The 22,196-nt window shown below is 37.2% G+C and overlaps 1 protein-coding gene across 3 annotated transcripts in view; it reads right to left on the reverse strand.

The window, feature by feature from the left end:
• Nucleotides 1–22,196, reverse strand: part of LOC136876221 (sperm-associated antigen 7) — a 95,066-nt gene that overhangs the window by 19,682 nt on the left and 53,188 nt on the right. For all 3 annotated transcript variants that reach the window (XM_067149989.2, XM_067149988.2, XM_067149987.2), the window contains one exon: nucleotides 6,368–6,539. In XM_067149989.2, coding sequence (XP_067006090.1) covers nucleotides 6,368–6,539 — 172 coding nt within the window. The remainder of the gene's footprint in view (nucleotides 1–6,367; nucleotides 6,540–22,196) is intronic.

The following is a 22,196-nucleotide window of genomic DNA, read 5'->3' on the forward strand; positions in this document are numbered from 1 at the left end:
AATAAAACATAAATGGTTGGAAATTGTGTTCTCTATAACTTTTGTTATGTAGTACTTTTTGATAGGACCATATAACATAGGTATTTAAAAATTAAATTTTAGGTTCCTTCCCCTAAACTACAATTTAATACAAGGCGAATAAAATTGTTTATAACTTAGAGTGTAGTTTCTTACTCCCCGACTCTATATACTGACTTTCATTAAATTTTGTTAACCCATTTTCTCGTGGCTTGGCGTTGATATGGACTTGGCAACAAAAATACAAATTTATTCATGAATATCTGTGTTATCAAAGCTGGTACGGTAACAATGTATGGCATAAATGATCGGAAATTTAATTATATATAACTTTAGTTATGTTGTATTTATTGATAGGACCACTAATAATATAAATATTTGAGAATTAAATTTTAGGCCTTCCCCTAAACTACCATTTCACTCAGCGTGAGTAAAATGATTTATGACCTAGATTGTAGTGGCTCATCTCCCGACTTCACATACCAATTTTCATTAAATTCTCTTCAGCCATTTTCTCCTGATACGTGTACATACATACATACATACATACATTACGCAAAAGTAAAAAGTGCATTTTCTTGTTACTATGGACATGACCAATACAGAAATACCAATCCCAAAGTTTACACAAGGAGTAATTTTAATACCACCTATTCAATACAATTTATTCTACTACTGTGTGGTCAAATACACATAGATCCATTTCAGTGTCAGACATGGATTATTTTTAAAATACAATGTGACACAATTACTTTTAGACGAAAGTTTTAATCTTCCAAAGTGATTTTAATATATGTATCTATTTTATTCAATATTTTTTGTGCTGTAATCATTATGCAACCACAGTATCAACACCTGTAAGTGTTCATCAATACGTTTTATGTAAATTGTTAAGATTCCTCAGACCAGTGTGTGTTTTAAGATTGAACGAGGCTGATGACGCCCAATAAATAGTGGGCGAAACATGTACCTTTAAAATTCTGGTAATTTCTATGTGTATTTGAGAATTAAATTTTAGGCCTTCCCCTAAACTTCCCCTAAAAACTCTTATTTTATATATATAGATGTACATGGCTTCAATATTAAAAATGTATTCAACTAATACATTGGAAAACTGTTAAAAATGTACATGGATTCAAACTTGGAGTAATTAAGTTGTAAGTGTGGGTCAAACCATATTTAATACAATATCGGTTGGCTGGAGGAAATACTTAAAGAATGGTGAAGACAGATGTCATTGTAATTTGTCATGTTTCTGGAAACGGAGTGACATTTCTGAAAAATTCATTATATCGCATCACGGAGAATACAAGTATAGCCAGGATCTGAAAGTGGAAAACAAAAAGCTGAGTATGAGAACAAAAAATGACCTAGAAGTAAAAGATAATAATGAAAAGTCGCGAAATATTATTGACGTCCTCTTTCCTTCAGCCCTACGCTTGTATGGATCAGGTTGGGTCAGTGTTGACCTCCGCACTGACTGGCGACATTCTGATGTTATGTTGGGTGGGAGAAATGGCAGGTGAGGGGAGGGAGAGTGAGTGGAAGTATGGGAGGACGGAACAGTAATGTGTGTTGTGACAGACTGAATTGAGCTTTGCTTAAGATTTTTCTCGATTATTGTGTCAACCAGGATGTTTGTTTTCCCTTAGATTTCGTTAAGATTATACATGGGATTTGATTTTTGATCGAGGTTTATATAAATATTTTCTAAAATGTTTAATAAAGTTCCCTTTTTGGTTATATGTAGGATATCTAGATCTTTATCTATAGTGGAGAATGAGTGATTGTGATCTAAATGCAGCTAAATACAAAACATTTTCCGCTATGAGTAAACACATGAATGGAGCTAAATACAAAATATTTTCCGCTATGAGCGAACACATGAAAGTTCACAATCGGGTTATCAGTAATCCCACTTTTAACTCGCAAACCGCTCCCCCTCAAAATGTTTACGAGTCAAATCCAAAGCAATCGCTCTTTCCAACAGTAGTCTATTCTAAAGTTTATCATACCGTACAATAAAATTTGCTCATTACCCGTTAGTTCTGTGATAAAAAATTCTTTGTAGCTTGTTTCGCATCCAGCAGCAGCTTTTCAGCGTAAGTTTTACTGAAACATACTTCCCCCTGAGATGACATTTTCGTCTTCAGAACCTTAAGCGATTCCAGTGTTGATGTACTTAATGTAGGCCTGAATTCTGTCTGATTTTCCCTAACAACACTGAAAACTCTTTCTGTGGGAGAGTTACTGTGAGGTACAATTAATACTGCAAGAAAGTAACAAAAGACGGCATCAGCAGCGGAATACGACATAAACCAGTCCTGTCTACAAGCCTTAAGTATGTTTTCATATTTCTCAAATAACGACGGTATTTCTTAATTTGCCAGAGATTTTTCACTTGATATGTGTAAAAGCAATTGTTATGTTCCATTTGTGACAAATTTTATAGTGATATTTGGGTGATACCTATGCGCATCATACCCTGGCTGAACAAATCTGACCAATAGGTCAGTTAAAAGACCAGTAAGTTTCCTCCTAAGAAGATGTATGGCTGGAGTATCTTGTTGCAGAAATTAATTCACTGAATTAAAGACAGGAAGTGTACTCTGAAGAAAGTAGCAAAACAGTTTGGTGTGTAGGTCTTGTATGAAAGATTTTACAGTTTCAAACTGCTTCATGCTCTCATTTTTATGGTGGGGCTCACTACAAAACATGAGTGTCAACGCTTCACACTGCTCAAGAACTTTAATAGACTGAAGAAGCAAGAGCCAACAGGTACTGACATATTTCAAACTTTTGTGACTCTCTGTGCCACAAACAGCCTGATATACTTTCAATGTGTTTTGCCTTTTAAAACTCTTATCAAGATAGTAATATAACTGAACCAAAAAGGTCTCTACATTGACTGGTAATTGGGCTGCTGCTTTTTGTGCACAGATGTATATGAGATGACAACAATCCAGGACATAAACAGAAGAATGCCTGTCCTTCACAAATCTGGCAACACCTTTATTTGCTCCTATCACTGTGTATGCATTGTCAGATGAAAAAGAAATCCAATTTTCCCATGGAATGGCTAAAGAAGACTATTAATAACAGAAAATGTCCCTGCCTGTGTTGTCAGAACTCTCTAACAATGACAATAGAAGAGTTGATATTTTGACTTCCTGGGCATTAAAGGGACAACTATAGGATAAAGTTTAACTGCATCTGAATCCGTACTACCATCAGTAGCCAAAGAATAAGGTGTTATTTGTAAAAGTTCACTTATTTCCTTTTTTTGCCTCAGATACCTTTACTGATTTAAAAGCAGAGGTTTTAGTTATTGCACAACCATATTTCTGAGATATTTTTGAGTCAGGGAACATTGATCTATATAAATTTTCAGCGTGGTCTGAAAATGATAACGGGATATTATGCTCCAAAAGAAATGATGTGAACAGCAATTTGGCATTTGTCACCACAGTTTCATTACTTTTTATGAAGAATGATGAAACAGACTGGTTTCACAATTTTGCTTCACCATATGTGTGAAGTTTCTTGGATTTTATGTGTCTTGTAATCATCTTGTCCACCGTGAGCCACAGAGAAATCACACAAACACACGCTCCAGAACACATAGTTTTCACTAACATGTGAAGCAAGTAGGCATGGCCATTCGTTTGTGTAACTGTCTCAATATTTCTGTAACACTGCTGTCTTGTTAGAAGAAGAATTTGACAATTGCTCCGCTTCGTTTTAAAAAACCCATCACTTCTTTTTGAATCAACGACTGGGATAATTAGAATTGAAATGCACTAAATATACCACTTACATCTACGCACACAACAAAGAAAGAGCTGTACGTGCGCACTGGAGAACAGCAGAGCAAGGAGTGGCGCCTAATTCTCGGCCGCCTTGATGCGTCATTCTAGCTAAGAGATCAGCGTATATGTATGTAGTTGGCCGTGATTTCACAATGCTCGCGGGACAACAAAAGGAAGTTATGACCAAATAACCACCAAATATGTTTAGTTGTCAACTTACAAACACTGAAACGAGAAGGGTTGACCAGTAATGCTCTAAGAGATTGAACATTTTTTACTTTCTTCATAGAAATGAATTTTTATCATGGTAATGTTGCTTTCCCGTAATAATTTCCCCATTGACTGGAATACCGTAATCGCAAAGTGAAATCCATAATCATTATGGACAATCCGTAATCCTCTGCATCTATAATCTTAACGAAGCCAAGAAAAAACGAACATCCTGGTTGACACAATAATCGAGAAAGATCTTAAGCAAAGCTCAATTCAATCTGTCACAGCACACATTACTGGTCCGTCCTCCCATACTTCCACTCTCTCCCCCTTCCCTCACCCACCGTTTCTCCCACCCAATGCAACATTGGAATGGTCGCCAGTCACTGTGGAGGTCAACACCGACCCAACATGATCCATACAAGCATAGGGCTGAAGGAAAGAGGACGTCAGTAATATTTCGCGAATCTCCATTATTATCCTTTACTTCTACCTCATTTTTTGTTCTCATACTCGGCTTTTTGTTTTCCACTTTCAGATCCTGGCTATACTTGTATTCTCCGAGATGCAATATAACAAATTTTTCAAAAACTTCACTCCGTTTCCAGAAACATGACAAATTTTTTTTTTGCTAGGGGCTTTACGTCGCACCGACACAGATAGGTCTTATGGCGACGATGGGATAGGAAAGGCCTAGGAGTTGGAAGGAAGCGGCCATGGCCTTAATTAAGGTACAGCCCCAGCATTTGCCTGGTGTGAAAATGGGAAACCACAGAAAACCATTTTCAGGGCTGCCGATGGTGGGATTCAAACCTACTATCTCCCGGATGCAAGCTCACAGCCTCGCGCCTCTACGCGCACGGCCAACTCGCCCGGTACATGACAAATTATGACGACATCTGTCTGTCTTCACAATTCTTTAAGAATTTTCTCCAGCCAACCAATATTGTATTAAATACGGTTGGACCTGCACTTACAACTCAATTAGTCCAAGTTTGAATCCACGTACATTTTTAACAGTTTTCCATTGCATTTGTTGAATGCATTTTTAATATTGAAGCCATGTACATTTTAACATAAACTCCCATTGCATTTGTAGATTGTATTTTATCTTGGATTTTTTTATATATCACTGTTTTTTGTCATATGCCTTTCTTCTTCATGTTATTTTAGTTAATGATGACCTCTAGGCTAGGTTGAAACGTCCTAGGTATTTTTTATACAACTATGTTATCTTTTAAACAGACCCTTTATTAAATGGCAGAAGTGTATTGAATAGGTGGACTTTGTATAATTAAATTCTTTTAGAATTTCATCTTAGATACTGTGCATTTCTTTGTAACTAACAGCTTTGAGCTAAAAACCAGCACTGTAAATAGAATGCTTCTTCATGTAAGAAAAACGGTTTGCAACGCTTGGAACACTGCTGAAACACCCTTCAAAATCAACTGAAAAAATATAGTTAATGACCCGTTGTTAGACATGAGCGACCAGCTTTTCTCCACGTAAGCACGCTGAATGACAACCTTGAGCAAGATGGCAAGTTACAATATTGAAGTTAGTGAGCGGATGACTTGCCCTCTTGTTATAAAAATAAATAAATTAAACAAACAAACAAACAAACTTGGAACCAAACCGCAGAATAAATTTCAATTTTGGAAAGAAGAAATAGGTGTGAGGTATATGTGAGGGGCTAGGTATACTTGAGTAAATATGGTATTTTTCCCTTATAAATCACAACGCCGAAATCAGTCTGAAGTGATGTAGTAGGCAATGTCACCCCTTTTTTCCATATTTTTTCTTTCCCACCAACTGTAATATCATGTGAAAATGAAAACTTACAACCTGTTTTCCAGTCATTGACCGGGTCAGGGATGGAATGAATGAAGCATATATAGGCTCTTAGTACGATGGGGTCGCCACTCCCAAAGTGATTTATGAATGACTGATAGATGCTATGAAATGATAATGGAGAGTGTTGCTGGAATGAAAGATGACAGGGAAAACCGGAGTGCCCGGAGAAAAACCTGTCCCGCCTCCGCTTTGTCCAGTACAAATCTCACATAGAGTGACCGGGATTTGAACCACGGTATCCAGCGGTGAGAGGCCAACGCGCTGCCGCCTGAGCCACGGAGGCACTGTAATATCATGTCTATGATGTAAATTAGTATTTTAATGAACACATTATAACATTTACTAGATGGATACAGGAAGTAAGACAAAAAGAGAATGAATAACTAGTCTTTTCTTTTTTCCAATAAGTCCTAAAATTAAAACTATAATTATTAATAATTCATTTTTTCCACTAAGAAGGGTTCAGTACTGACCTTTTCTGCAAGTTCCCTGGCCTTTTCTGGCGTCCATTCCTCACCTCGTCTTAAAGCTGCAAGTTCATCTTCACCAGGAGCAAATTCTCGTTTATAAACTGCCACATGACGATCAACACCTTCGTCACCAAACGAGAATGCTGCCAGACCAGCAACTTCTGCAACATCCAGACTAAAACATGGCACATTAATTCAGAGAACATTATATGTACCATGGTCAGTTTTGCTCCATAAGCACACTGGAAAGACTTCTTTTCTTAACAAATAAGAATAAGAGGCTATACCCCAACTGTTCTATAGACTGAATAAAATGAATTTCATTGTAAAGCCCGTATTGTCATTAGTATACCGTTTTAAAGGTACAGACAAAGGTTCTACCTTTACAATACTAATTTTTTTTTAAAATTAGCAGTTAACAAATGTTGGGACACGTTTCGTCGTTCTTGGTGGACATCATCAGCCGAAATACTTAAGCCTTATTGTGCTCCAGCATTTTAAGAACATTCTCCAAATTTTAGCATGCATTTTAACTTGACGTATTCGGTAACCCGAATCGTATTTTAACGTGTATTTGTCTTTGTCCATTTTACTTGTCTTACAAGTATTTTGGCTGATAATGTCCACCAAGAAGGACAAAACCTGTCCCGACATTAGTTAATTGCTAAATAAACAAAAAAAATTATGTCTTCTGGTATTGGCTAGAATAAAATTATTACTGTACTTTCATTGACCTGTCTCAGTCTTATACTTGGCTTTGACAACATGAAAGTGGCTGAGGTATGAGTGACGCTAGTAATGCTATTCCTTATGCAGCCAGTCCCTGCTATGAATGGTGTGAAAATGTCGCTCATAGGGTCCGTTGGTGCACGCATTTCAGTGGGCTTGGCAGACTGATGTGCAATAGCAACTTCTGGCTCAGTGAGGAAAGCAACGGGAAACTACCTCACTCCTCATTTCCCTAGTACGCCTCTTCAGTGACACTTAGGCCATCTATGACAGCTAATGGTGAAACTGTTGAGGATCCAACCAGCCTTCGGGTTTGTATACCCAACATACACAAAGGTGGAATCTTTGACTGTACCTTTAAAAACGTGTTCTACAGATGCTACAAGACAACTGCTTCCCTCAGGGAAGGTGTTTTCCACATCCTTATTACTTGCTTAACTGCTCTCACCTTACTGGAGGTATTTTTCTTCCCAACGAATGGTGCAAGTCTCAGCTGAGAGGATTAGATGATCATCTGGATTCTTGCAAGATAATGAAGGCAGTGTGAGTTTGCCTTGTAGCCTTGTTAGCTAGTTTATTTTCCTCTATATACATGTGTATTAGGAGCCATATATACGTGATTCCAGTGTTCATATTGCGTACTGGATCTCCAGTTGTACACTGCACTCAAACCAAAGGTTGTTACATTTCATTTTTAAAATCCCACCTGCTTTGGCTGAGATTCAAACTGTGACCATTTGGTGAGAAGCCAGTGACTATGCCACTTCACTTTCATGCCCCCAAACAACTTAGAAAGTGTACACACATAAAAGTACTGATATTCATCAGATTGCACATACTGAAGAATTTCCACAACAGTATACAGCTTTGATCTGTAAACATTCCATTTCTCAGGTACAGTAATAGAAACAAACATCTGGTTTCATCCACAACAAATGCACATCCTACTTTCCCATCTATCCTCACCTGTCCATATAGAGAAGTCTTAATCCTAGATATTGCCTGACAACAGACTGAAACAGCCTCCTATATGGAGGGGAGTCTTGGCCCCTTGTTAATCATGGAAGTATACAAACTATAAACAGGAACCTGAAGATTTTCTAAGAACTCGTAGCAACTTTCCAACAATATTCATCCATGCTAGGTGGCATGCAGAACTACAGCATACAACTGGTTGCTCTGACCGAGGAGTACACGAGGATAACAGAGGTGCAGTAATAGCTGTTGTAAATTTGTAGCATAGGATACCAGCAGCTTCTGTGGCTCAGGCGGCAGCACGCCAGCTTCTCAACGCTGGGTTCCGTGGTTCAAATCCCGCTCACCCCATGTGAGATTTGTGCTGGACAAAGCATAGGTGGGACAGGTTTTTCTCCGGGTATTCCAGTTTTCACTGTCATCTTTCATTCCAGCAACACTCTTCATTATCATTTCATTTCTTGTCATTCATTAATGATTGCTCCAGAAGACTGGAGGTGGTACATTTATTTCAGCATTTAAATGGATGACTTTGAAAATTATTGCATTAATCGGTGACGAAGTTGAGCCTCTTCATAATGATGTTGACTGATGCAGAATATCACAGCAAGCCACCATTATTTCTTTATCATGAGATATTAGAAATGTTGTTATATGAGATGATCCTTTGGCTTTAAAAAATTATTGTTATATCTTTCATATTACCATTGGGAGGTTTTTAAGCCAAATTTTATTAACTAGGCATTCATTAATAACTACAGTAACAAAATCATAAAGGAAATAAGGCCTATCATATTGTACATGGTGTAGGTTACATGCAATTATGATCTCCCTTCCTTTCAATTTATTTTTCAATACAAAATTTAATGTTTGTTACATGTTAGTAAGTTACTGGAATATCAGTACACAGTATGTACCTACAGTATCTCTCTTCTACAATTTACATTATTGAATGTTATTTTAGATTGTAATGAAAATGTGTTTAAATGTAAGAGAGGGCCTAGAGCACAGAGCACTAACTACTAACATTGCCACTGACAAACAAACAAACAAACAAACAAACAAACAAATAAATAAATAAATAAATAAATAAATAAACAAAAAAACAAATAAATAAATAAATAATAACCCCCATAATGATCTGAATGATCCCATTGCAAATCATCTCAGTGCAATCAGCAATTGCTGCATTGGATATAGAGGTGAATTTCTTCCTGTAGGGTACTCTAACCTCTCTTATCTCTTCAAGTACTTTTCTTACGACAGACTACAATACCTATGGGCCTATCACTCCAAAAACTGCTTTCCTGTGACGTAAAGCAAATCATTACTTCTGCGTAAAACTTCTCGTCTCTCAGAGTTGTGAAAATAGTCTAATAAATAAAACAATTGAGCACGAAACACAAAATCTCTTCATGCCATTCTTATTTTAACACAACGTTAAGCAACTTAACAGGATGAGAGAGATACATTAAATAAGGGAGAGTTTAACAGCGCGACAGCGTTAACGAAGGTTGATGAAATGGCCATTCTGTTAACAATTCTGTTAAAGGAGTCTAATATGACGTTAAGTCCTTAATGGAGTTTGATGAAACCGGCCCTAAGTGTGCACACTGCTCATTCCAATCAGCGCCTCAGAGTAGGGATCAAGTAGCTGGAATACTATGATGAATCAGTGTGTTATGTACCAGTTGTATAAAAGAAATTTATGAACCAGAGGAATGGCATGGTAAAGAAGAAAGTTATCTAACTATACAGCTACTTCCTGCCAATATTCAAGCAGGCTGTTATACTCTGTGCACAGCAGTAATCCCATCTATTGGAGATGAGAAGCAGCAGAAGAGACAAATAACACTGCAACAAACAATGTTCTACGTAATGCTATTATTGATCAATTTTATGACTTTTTGACATTATACGCCTTCACATTCAGTTTTTTTCTTACTCTGTGATTTCTTTCATGACTCCCTCTTGTATTATTCTTCCAGAGATTTTTCCTCATTTTTATAATCATTTTCACAATTTTCCTTGTAGCGGTGGTGGTGGTGGTGATTATTGTTTTAAGAGGAAGTACAACTAGGTAACCTTCCCCTATATAACATTAATATTAATCAGAGAGAAAAAAGGAAGGGATCCGACACTTCGAAAAATGAAGATATCAGCCAAAGGAAGAAAAGGGGCACAAAGGGAGTGAAAATGAAAGACTCCCTAGGCCTCGAGTGCTCTAATACCGTCGGGGTCTGAAAAGAAAAAGGGAGGTTGGATAGGACAGATGAAAGTACTCGTAAGGAGCCTGGCACAAGCAGGTGGAAGCAATGCCAGGACTCAGCTAAGGGGCCTTCGGTCACCAACCCAAGTTCCCAATTTCAGAGCCCCTGGGGCCCCTTTTAGTCGCCTCTTACGACAGGCAGAGGATACCATGGGTGTAATTTTATCGCCCCCACCCACAGGGGCTTTCCTTGTCGACATGGACTGATGACCATGAGTTTTTACATCTTAAGGCAATCATGACAAAAACCATCACCAGTTAACAAGATCGAATAATATTTCGATCGAACAATATTTCCATGTCAGCAAGGCTCGGCACTGATATGAATTAAGCAATAAAAGTCTAAATTCATGAATTCTCTTATCAAAGAAACTCCCACCCCTGTCGGTGGGGGCGATAGAATAAAACCCACGGTATCCCCTGCCCGTTGCAAGAGGTTACTAAAAGGGGCCGTAGGGGCTCTGCACTTGGTAGCGTGGGTTGGCGAACATGGGGACCTTAGCTAAGTCTTGGCATTGCTTCCACTTACTTGTGCCAGGCTCTTTAACTCCCTTGGTTACCTCTTGTTCTTTTTTGATCCCGACTGTTACGTATGGACGTCTAGGGAGTCTTTCAATTTCATGCCCTTTGTGGCTCTTGTATTTCTTACGCCAATACCTTAATTTTTCAAAGTGTCGGACACCTTCCATTTCTTCTCTATGATTACTGTTAAATAGAGGATGGTCGCCTAGTTATACTTCCCCATAAAACAATAATCACAACCACCACCACTCTTATCATAGTCAGTATGGTAAAACTGAATAAGACATAAATGATCGGAAATTGTATTATCTATAACTTTTCTTACGTAGTACTTGTCAATAGGAACAATAACATTTTTTTATTGTTTTTTTTTGAGTCATCAGTCCATATACTATTTTGATATAGCTCTCTATGCCACCCTATCATATGCTAACTTTTTTCATTTCTATCGAACTACTGCATCCTACATCTATTCTAATCTGCCTGTCATATTCATACCTTGGTCTACCCATACCATTCTTAGCACCTACACTTCCCTCAAAAAACCAACTGAACAAATCCTGGGTGTCTTTGCTATAATTCTATCTCTTCTTCTCATCAAATTGAACCAAACTGATTTCCTCTCATAAATTTGATTCAGTATCTCTTCATTTGTGGTTTTTATCTATCCATCTCGCCTTCAGAATTCTTCTGTAACACCACATTTCAAAAGCTTCTATTTTCTTTCTATCTGAGCTAGTTATTGTCCATGTTTCATTTCCATACAATGCCACCCACTTTCTAATTCTTATATCAATGTACAAAGTGAGCAATTTTTTTTTTTTTTTTTTTTTTTTGTAAAGAAGTGCCTTCCTTGCTTGTGCTAGTCTGAATGTTACTTGTGCCATCGTTAGTTATTTTACAACACCAGTAACAATATTCATCTACTTCCTTTAAGACTTCATTTCCTATTCTAATATTTCCTGCATCACCTGACTCTGACTGCACTCCATTTTTGTTTTGGATTCATTTATTTTCAGCTTGTACCCATTCCCCAAGACAGTGTCCATACCATTCAGAAATTTCTCCAGATCTTCTGCAGTCTCAGATAAAATAACAATATCAACAGCAAATCTCAGGGTTTTGATTTCCTCTCCTTGGATTGTGAACCCCTTTCCAAATTCCTCGTTGACTTGCTTTACCACCTGTTCTATATATCTGAAAAGGAGGGGGGACAAAGTGCAGCCTTGCATCACTCCTTTTTGGATTGATGATTCTTTTTCATAGCCCTTGATTCTTATACAGATAGTTAATAATTCTTTGTTCTTGGTATCTGATTCCGATCACCTTAAGAATCTTAAATAGCTTGGTGCAACCAACATTATCAAATGCCTTTTTTAGATCCACGAATGCCATGTACGTGGGCTTGTCCTTCTTAATACGATCCCCTGAAGCCAAAGTGATCTTAACTCAGTTTCAATTGTCCTTCCATTCTTCTGTAAATAATACATGTTAAAATTTTGCAGGCGTGAGATACTAAGCTAATGGTGCGGTAGTTTTCACACTTATTAGCACCAGCTTTCTTGGGAATAGGTATAACAACTTTCTGCCAAAAATCGGATGACACTTCTCCTGTATCATAAATCTTACGCACTATACTCCGTATGGCTCTACTTCTAAATTGACGTTTTAGCAGATTTTGGCTCTGTCTGGTGGTTATGCGCTGAAGCATAGACATCCAACCAATCCCAAGCTGCCATTCATATCGATTTATATTGGCAGAGCACGATCTCGAAACCTAGTTGCCAACTCTAATATTTACATTCACCATGTGGTTAACCTATCTCGCTCAGCGTGTATGGTATTTGGTACGGTTCGCGATCTTTTGCATTTTCCTTCAATATTGTGTGTTTTTCATATTGTTGGTGGGTTCCAGTGACTCTGAGATCAGTAGTGTGTTCCCATTGTAGGCCATAACCTCCTTTCTGTGCCAGCCATTAGTCGTTAGTGATGTGTTATTTCCTCATTCTCTTTTATTGTTAATAATATATTCTCTTTTAGTGCCAGATATTGTTAGAAAGTGTAATTCTTGTGAATTTGTTTTCAATCCATATTAATTCGTTTTTCTGAGTACTGTATTACAATTTAAAAGGGCTGTTTACCGCGGTCATATTGCATCAGCTGTTCTCGCAGGTGTAGCGTGCTGGCAACAAAGGGAAGGCGATGCTCATTTGTTTTGCGAAACTTCAATTTAGAAGTAAATCCGTGCGGAGTATAAATGGAAGAACGTTGCTATGCTGGTTTCTTCTTAGGCAGTCAGTACTTCAGAGGGAATGTCATTAATTCTAGGTGCCTTGTTCCTATTTAGGTCTTTCAAAGCTCTATTGAATTCTGATCTCAAAATTGGGTCTCCGATTTCTTCAGCATCGAAGGAGAGGAAATCAAAACCCTAGATTTGCCAATGATATTGTTATTTTATCTGAAACTGCAGATCTGGAGAAATTGCTGAATGATATGGACACAGTTTTGGGGAAGGAGTACAAGATGAAAATAAGTAAGACCAAAACAAAAGTAATGGAGTGCAGTCAAATAGTCAGGTGATGCAGGAAATATTAGATTAGTAAATGAAGTCTTACAGGAAGTAGATAAATATAGTTACTTGGGTAGTACAATATCTAGATGATGGTTCAGAACCATATCATCAATGTGTTTACCTTGATACAACTGATGGATACGTTCTTGCCATCTTTCTGCCTTGTCTTCCTTTCCTAGAAGTGGTTCTCAATCTGAGCTCTTAATATTCATACAACTAGTTTTCCTTTCTCCAAAGGTTTCCTTAATTTTCGTGTATGCAGCATCTACTGTACCTTTCCTACAACCTTTAACATCCTTGCAGGTATCTTTCAGCAATTCTTCCTAAGCTGTCCTCTTTTCTGTCAACTTCATTCCTTAATCGCCTGTATTCTTTTCTGCCCTCTTCATGTTTTGCATTCTTATATTTTTGTCATTCATCAATCAGGTCTAGTACCTCCTGAGTTATTCATTGATTCTTAGTTGATCTTCCCATTCTTCCTAACCTTTCATTAGCAGCCTTGTTGACCTCATTCTTCATGACTGTCCATTCTTCCTCTATTGTGTTTGTTTCAGCCTTTTTATTTAGTCCTTGTGCAACATGTTCCTTGAAACAATCCTTCACACTCTTTTCTTTCAACATATCTGGATTCCATCTCCTTGCATTCCTCCCTTTCTTCAATTTCTTCAACTTTAGATGGCATTTCATGACCAACACTTTGTGGTCAGAGTCCTTGCCTGCTCCTGGGAAAGTTTTGCAATCCAACACATGGTTTCTGGATTTCTGCCTATTCATAATGAAGTCTATTTGATACCTTCCAGTGTGTCCAGGACTTGTCCATGTATACAGCCGTCGTTATTGGTGTTTGAAACAAGTATTAGCAAAGTCTAAATTATGATCAATGCAGAATTCAACCAGCCGACTTCCTCTTTCATTCCTCTATCCCAATCTGAATTCTCTTAAGGCTGATTTCATCAATGTGGGTTAAACCTTAACCCTGAGTTATACAGTTTTAACTCTGAATTTGACTATTCATTCTGTTTCATCAAGGACGGTTATTTTTAACTCTAGGTTAAGACCGGAGTTAAGTTAATCCCTCCGTTCCCCTGGGTTAAACTGTTTAATCGAGGTTAAAAGCAAAATGGCCACCGTAAATCATGCGTTTGATGCAGAGTTGCTTTATTTTGATTTGTTAAATAGTGTTCCTAAAAGGAATAGGCCTATAATAAGAAGGAAAGACTTTGAAAATCTATCTGTGGAACAATTTCTGAAGAGATTGACTGTCAAAAACCATTGTCAGTAAATTCGTCAATGAAGTTTGCGAGAGGTTAGAATACGCAGCTGATCGAAACAAACTTGGGCTTGCGAACTAAACTAGAAAATACATTGACCGTAATAGTAGCAACAGCGGTAATACACAATATTGCTGTGGAGACCCGAGATGAACTTCCCCCACAGGACTTGACTCTGATCAGTATCTCACAGGAGGGAGAAGGAACAGCAATGTTGGAGTTGAGAATGACATCATTCTTCACATTGATAACGACAGCACTGCAGCGGCATATAAGAATACAGTTGCACAACACCACTTCAAAAGTACAACACTTATGAACATTATACTGTGTATTTCGTAGTGGTTATACAGAAATGCACTTTAAAACTAAACTGTGTATTTCCTTTCATGTGTGTTATTGCTGTGAAGGTGTGCCAACTTTCAAAAAACAACTCTTGGCACAGAGCAGCTAAAATTTTTATAGAACTGTTTTTGTTGTTTCGTAGATCGCACTGTAACGCGGGCAAAACTATTAAATTCCCCTGTTATTCTTTCCCATGTGTTCTCCTTTTCTTTTAATTTTACAGCGTCAGTCTTCTGGCACTCTATAATGTTTTGGTATTCAGTGGCTAATTCAATAACAATTTCTAAAGCAGAAAATTTTGTACCACTACTTCTCTTCTGCACTTTTTCCAATTTTCAATCACGATCGTGAAAGAATAATATCTACCACGGCCCTGAGGAAGAAAACAAAATACCGTGCAAGAAATGAACAAAAGAACCACACAAGAAGTGTGTTCATGATCTCTGATTTTTGTCACTGCCTCCTTGATTAGTACGGCAGCTGTTTCCAGCGAGGGTTAATGCGGTGTTAGTTAACCCTCTGCCAAAATAGCTTGGTGAAATGCGTGACTCATAAGAATGAGTTAAAATATTAACCCGAAGTTAACAAACCCAGGTTTAGAGTATATTTAACCCAAGTTGATGAAACCAGGCCTTACTGTATTACCTTCTCTTTCTTGGCCTACCACTGCATTCCAGTCTCCCATTACAATTAAATTCTCGTCACCTTTTACAGACTGTATTAAATATTTTCTCTCTTCATATATTCTTTTGATTTCTTCATCATCTACTGAACTAGTAGGCATATAGACCTGCACTACTGTGGTGGGCATTAACTTGCTGTCTATCTTAACCACAATAATCCTTTCACTACGCTGGTTATAGCAGCTTAGCCCCTTCTCTATTTTCTTATTCATTATTAAACCAATTCCCCCTGTTTGATTTTGTGTTGATAATTCTGTAGTTATACCAACTACATCTAACTTCAGTCTATCCATCTCCCTTTTCAGATTCTTTAACCTACCACAATGATACAAACTTCTAACATTCCACACTCTGACTCGCACAATGTCAGTATCCATCTGCCTGATGAATGCCTCCTCTTGTGTAGTCCCCACCTGGAGGTCACAATAAGGGACTGTTTTACCTCTGGAATTTTACCCGGGAGGAAGCCATCATCAGTACTTCATTCATACAGAGAGAGCTGCATGTCCTCGGGTGTTAGTTACGGCTGTAGTTTCCTGCTGCTTTCAGCCATGTAGCAGTAATAATACGGTAATAATAATAATAATAATAATAATAATAATAATAATAATAATAATAATAATAATAATAATAATAATAATGTTATTTGCTTCACGTCCCACTAACTACATTTATGGTTTTCAGAGACTCCAAAGTACCGGAATTTAGTCCTGGAGGAGTTCTTTTATGTGCCAGTAAATGTACCAACATGAGGCTGATGTATTTGAGCACCTCGAATACCACTGGACTGAGCCAGAATCGAACCTGTGAAGTTAGGATGAGAAGGCCAGGGCCTGAACCGTCTGAGCCACTCAGCCTGGCCCGTGTAGCCTCCCCATCATGGCAAGGTCACATGATTTGCAGGGTGCATAAACAACATAGGTATTTAAAAATTAAATTTTAGGTGCCTTCCCCTAAACTACCATTTCATCCATCGTAAATAAAGTATTTATAGTCTAGACTTTAGTTCCTTATTCCCCCGACTTAAAATACTGATTTTTCATTAAGTTCTATTAACGCATTTTCTCGTGGCTCAGCTTTGATATTGACTTGGCAACAAAAATCCAAATTTACGAACACAGTACCGATATCTACCAACACGAGGCTGATGTATTTGAACACCTTAAAATACCACTGGACTGAGCCAGAATTAAACCGGATCATAGCCAGTATTGGTAAAAATGTATACGACATAAATGATCGGAAATTTGATTCCATATAACTTCAGTTATGAAGTACAGTATTTACTGATGGGGCCACTATATACATAAATATTTGAGAATTACATTTTAGGCCTTCCCCAAAACTAAAATTTTACTCAGCATAGTAAAATTATTTATAGCCTAGATTGTAGTGGCTCATTTCCCAACTTTACACACTGGTTTTCATTAAATTCTCTTCAGTCATTTTCCCGTGACGTGCGTGCATACGTACATACATATGTACAGACAGGCAAACATAATGGAAAATTAAAAAGTACATTTTCTTGTTACTGTGGACACGACTGATATAAAAATACCATTCTTTTTAAATTCTGAGCAATGTACAGACAAAACTCTTATTTTACCAATATACATATTTATTCACAAACCGAATCATATACCACATTAAAATGGGGGTAAAAAGTTTCATGTAAAATTATAGTAGTTTCGCGTAGTTAGCTGCAAAGAAATGTTGGGATATTCAATTTCTTCGAGCACTATATTTTCAGTCCTCAACTATAAAGCTCCCATATTAGCCTTCTACTGAAAATGAGACTGAGGAAGAGGAGCATCCACTACTAGAAGAGCAATATTCTGCAAAGCGCTTGGGATGGGGAAAGAAAATATGTTTTCAGCAAAAGTGAATCACTGAGTCCTACGAAATAATATGCATAATTCAATTGAAGTAAAGGTTTGATAATTTTAATTACTTAGGTGAAACATTATTTTACAATAGCATAAAAGTGAAATTTGGAGCCGGGCTGAGTGGTTCAGATGGTTGAGGCCAGCTTGGCAGGTTCTATGTTAGATCGTTCCGAAGGTGCTCAAATATGTCGGCCTCATGTCGGTAGATTTACTGGCACATAAAAGAACACCTGCGCGACAAAATTCCGGGACCTCGGCGTCTCCAAAAATCATCAAAAATAGTTATTGAGACTTAAAACCAATTATTATTTGAAATTTGGATTTTTAATTTTTATAAATCAAAAATAATCTATTCAGATCAAGTGAATATTTAAAAACGACGAAAACAATTAAACTGGTTCAGATTTGGGTCCATACCACATATAAAAATGAATACATTTTTGAACGACCAACAGAATATTCTTTTGTAACTATTCTTCACATTATTCATTAAAATGCACTCGCGTTATATGGCTTCGCGGGCCACATGGAAACCTCTGGTATAGACTATGTACACATCCTGCTGGTGCGTTTCAGTACTAAAAGTAATAGTGGGGGAAGCTCATAAGCTCTCTCTGTTTGCTAATAATAGGCAACATGCCACTGTTTAGTTTGTGTCTGAGCTCTGTACGAGCAATATGTTTTCACTCATAGGTAAAAGAATATTGTACCTTCTAGGCAAGAGGAAGATGTGTAAAAAGAAGTCTTATGGCTACAGCTGATGTCTAAAAGCCTTTAGAGGCTTTAATTGATTTAGGAAGTGGCATTTTATTTTCCTCATAATGTAGAATCTGACTTTAATGTCTACACTTGTATTATTGAACTGAAGTCCCCTGTGATGGGCGAATCTTCTACTCTTCATTTTTAGAGGTTCAAGGTTGAGTAAGTAATACGGAATAAACTGTTTTAATTATGTTTTAGGGTACTGTCTTTGTTTAAATTATTGTACTTGGTCTCAAGTTTCAAAAATTTCAATATGGTGCTGACCAATGCCGTATATGTGCTGTATCATTTTTCCTTTCCCTGTGTGTCTGTGCTGACCTCCTCCTGATTAACTGATGCTCTTAAACACCTCACTACCCCTGTTTAAATATCTTTTCTTGTTTAGTTTTGTCACTTTCTTGTTTATCTTTTGGTATTAAATACTTTTAACTTTTTGAGCGATTGTTTTTATATCTTGGGGGCGTGTTCTTGAGTATTAATTTTTCTGCTTGTAATTTGACCATGCTTTAAATTACTCTTCTTTCTTGACTTGTCATTTAGTTGTTCTCCCATTCCTTATTCAATCTTCCTCTGAAAGTTTTAAATATTTTCTTACGCGTAAAGAAAATTAATTCTCTGCAGGTTTAATTTCTTCACGTCCAATTCTCTTCATATTTTTAGAAGAAAAGTGTTACATATATATGTCCGAAATTTCATTATATGAATCAGATACTGCAAAACTAATTGAATTAACACTGTCAAAGACTTATTACTATAATACCATTTTCTGGTTGTAATCTTTCAAAAACTTCAAGAACTTAATGTATGGGAAGGATTTGTAATGCTTACGGTTTAGTGTTTTTAATAGAGTATCTTTTAAATCTAAACTTATGTCGGCTTTGTAATTTTCCTTCCTTCTATTTTTTTTATTTTTTGAGGGCATGGCTCGATATTGTTTTCTAGGCGGTTCTGATGTTTTAACCCAGCGACTTTCTTTAAAGGTTGAGTGAAAAAATCAGGAGGAGGTTACATTATCATCATTCAGAAAGGTAATCTTGATGGATGATGGTGAACATTATGTCCTGTAAATTGATTTTGTTTCAGCTGACATTTGTTTGAAAGTGCTTTCACATAATTTATGCAGTACTGTGTTGTGGTATATAGCCAAAATACCCTTTGACTTAAATTACCTAATACTTCTTTAATCTGTGGAGATTATGTTTTAATTGGAGTTGAAGGTTGTGGAAATTTTGTATAGAAATTTTCTGCATCTGCCAGCTTTCTTAAAACTTGAGACATGCGTCTTTCACTTACGTTAAGATATTCTTTGATTCAAATGATCTCTTCTAATTTTAATGAAGTTCTGTGTTCAAAATAGATATATTCTATTTAAATGATTATTACTCAATTTAGTACACTAAAACTCCGTGCAGGGAATCGTTTACATTTTATCAAGAATTTAAATCAGCTAAGATTTGAATAATTTTAAACTAACTTTGAGATTTAACCTATTAAAACTACTTTCTGATTTTATGAAAATTTATATCCTTACTGGTTGTAAATTATTTTCCTATTAAAACTATTAACGTATTTTAATTTACCTGAAATATTTAATGTAACTCGCTCCAATCTCTTTACCAAGATTTACCAAACAAAAGATTATTTACTTTAAATTATTGTATGTCAATTGACATTTTCCTTAATTAAATGGTGGTAACTTTAACGTTATGTATTTATTCAGTATTTATATTAGTCACATTTCAAGAATTTTTAAACAATATACGTAAATTGATTATTTTATTATAAGTGTGGAAAACCACAAGATCCAGGGCTCCGTGTTAATTTTCATTGAGTTTTACAGCACGCAGTTGAAATATTTTTATTGGACGTTGTATTGTGGATTAAAAATAAGTAATTACTGTACCTGTTTATTATTTTTTGTGTTTTTTGTATGATTTATGAAGAACTATTTCTCATGTTTGTGTCTTCTTATTGCTTGTTCTGATATCCTACCTCTTGTTTAAACTTGGTCATTTTTCTGACTTGTTTCGCGTGCGTTACTTTAATCTCTGTTTTCACAAAAATGATCTTGGGTAGGATTTCAATAAAATTTGTTGTGTTTTGGGAATTTTTTTTGTTCCTGGTATAGTAAATTTATTTTGAGGATGGGTAAAAAAGTAAATAAAATAGTATCTTACCTACCACATTATGATCATTCTCTTCCATATCAAGAAAAATAATATTAAATACCAAATAAATAATACATTATCTAGATTTAATTATTGATTCATGCCATAATTAGAGTATACACTATTTTATTTAAGATCACAGTCACACGTTTTTTCTAACGTACTGTATGTAAGTAGGTGGTTCAAAAGGTTGGTTGCACTAACGCGCCACAGCAGCGCACTGTGTGCCGCAAACATGGGCACAGCAGAGAAAGGGACAGACACAGCCCACACGTCTGTTAGGCAGGTCGCTGTGGTGTCTCGTCTAGTATTGTGTGAATAGCGGCCAAATGCAATGGCCCGTCAACTGGACGTTTACTCCACATATGAGGTGCGTGCAACAATATGATTCCTATGGGCCAAAAGGAAGAATTGCACGGACATTCATAGTGAAATTAGTGCTGTGTATGGGGAGCAGGCCATTTCCCGGCAAGGTATCGTAAAGTGGTGTCAGCAATTCGAAGCCGGACGCAAGGATATCACAGACAACCATTGCGAAGGCAGGCCCGCAAAGTCCAGGACCCGTGCAAAGCTCAACAGTGTGAATGCGATCATTAGACAGAACTGGCGCAATAAACTGAGAGAAATCGCGATGCAGCTGAACATAGATTCACAACTAAGTATTTATTTATTTTCCACCTAGTTGATACAATGATTGCAGGCAATTTAATGGTTAAAAGTAGTACATATTTCATATATTATCAACATCTTCAGCCACATAACACTGTTTAGATGAAAAATACATAAATTGACAAAGTAATGCTTTAGAGGAAGTATCCTTAAAATTAACATAAGATTGACAACATTAAAACAAACAAAAAACTCAAGAGAAAATATATATATATAAGCAGCTGAACATGTCGTATGGCAGTGTGTTCGCCATTGTTCACGAGGACCTTGGATATCGTAAGCTGTGTCAAAGATGGGTCCCACGTCTTCTCACCGATGAGCACAAGGGACAACGTTTCCAACCCTCCCTGGCATTTTTGAAATGCTATGCCGCAGATGGCAACGGGTTTCTGCAGCGAATCGTCACAGGCGACAAAACGTGGGTCCACCACTTCATCCCCGAAACGAAGCGAACATCAATGGAATGGGTGCACTCTTCATCACCACAACGAAAGAAGGCCAAGGTTCAATCTTCAGCCGTTAAGGTTATGGAAACAGTGTTCTTTGACATGAACGGTTTGCTGCACGTGGAATTCATGCCGAAAGGAACGACGATCAACACGACGACGTATTGTCAAACGTTGCACCGGTTGCGTAAAGCGATTAAAGAGAAGCGCCGGGGGAAATTGAGCGCTGGTGTGATTTTGTTGCACGATAACGCAACACCTCACAAGGCCTGCCAAACAAGAGAACTGCTGCAGCGTTTCAAGTGGGAGGTCTGGCAACATTCACCCTACAGTCCCGACCTGGCGCCATGTGACTTTCATCTGTTTGGTAAGCTCAAAACGGAGCTCGGTGGTTGACGTTTCCAGACCGATGAGGAGGTGAAGGCCGCTGTCTCTGAGTGACTGCAGAACGCTGGAAGAAATTTCTATGCATCCGGCATCGACAAGTTGGTTGTGCGTTCGCAGTAATGTTTGGAGTCTCTTAGAAACTATGTGG

This window comes from Anabrus simplex, chromosome 6 (genome assembly GCF_040414725.1).
Source record: "Anabrus simplex isolate iqAnaSimp1 chromosome 6, ASM4041472v1, whole genome shotgun sequence".
In the NCBI taxonomy this organism is placed as follows: Eukaryota; Metazoa; Arthropoda; class Insecta; order Orthoptera; family Tettigoniidae; genus Anabrus; species Anabrus simplex.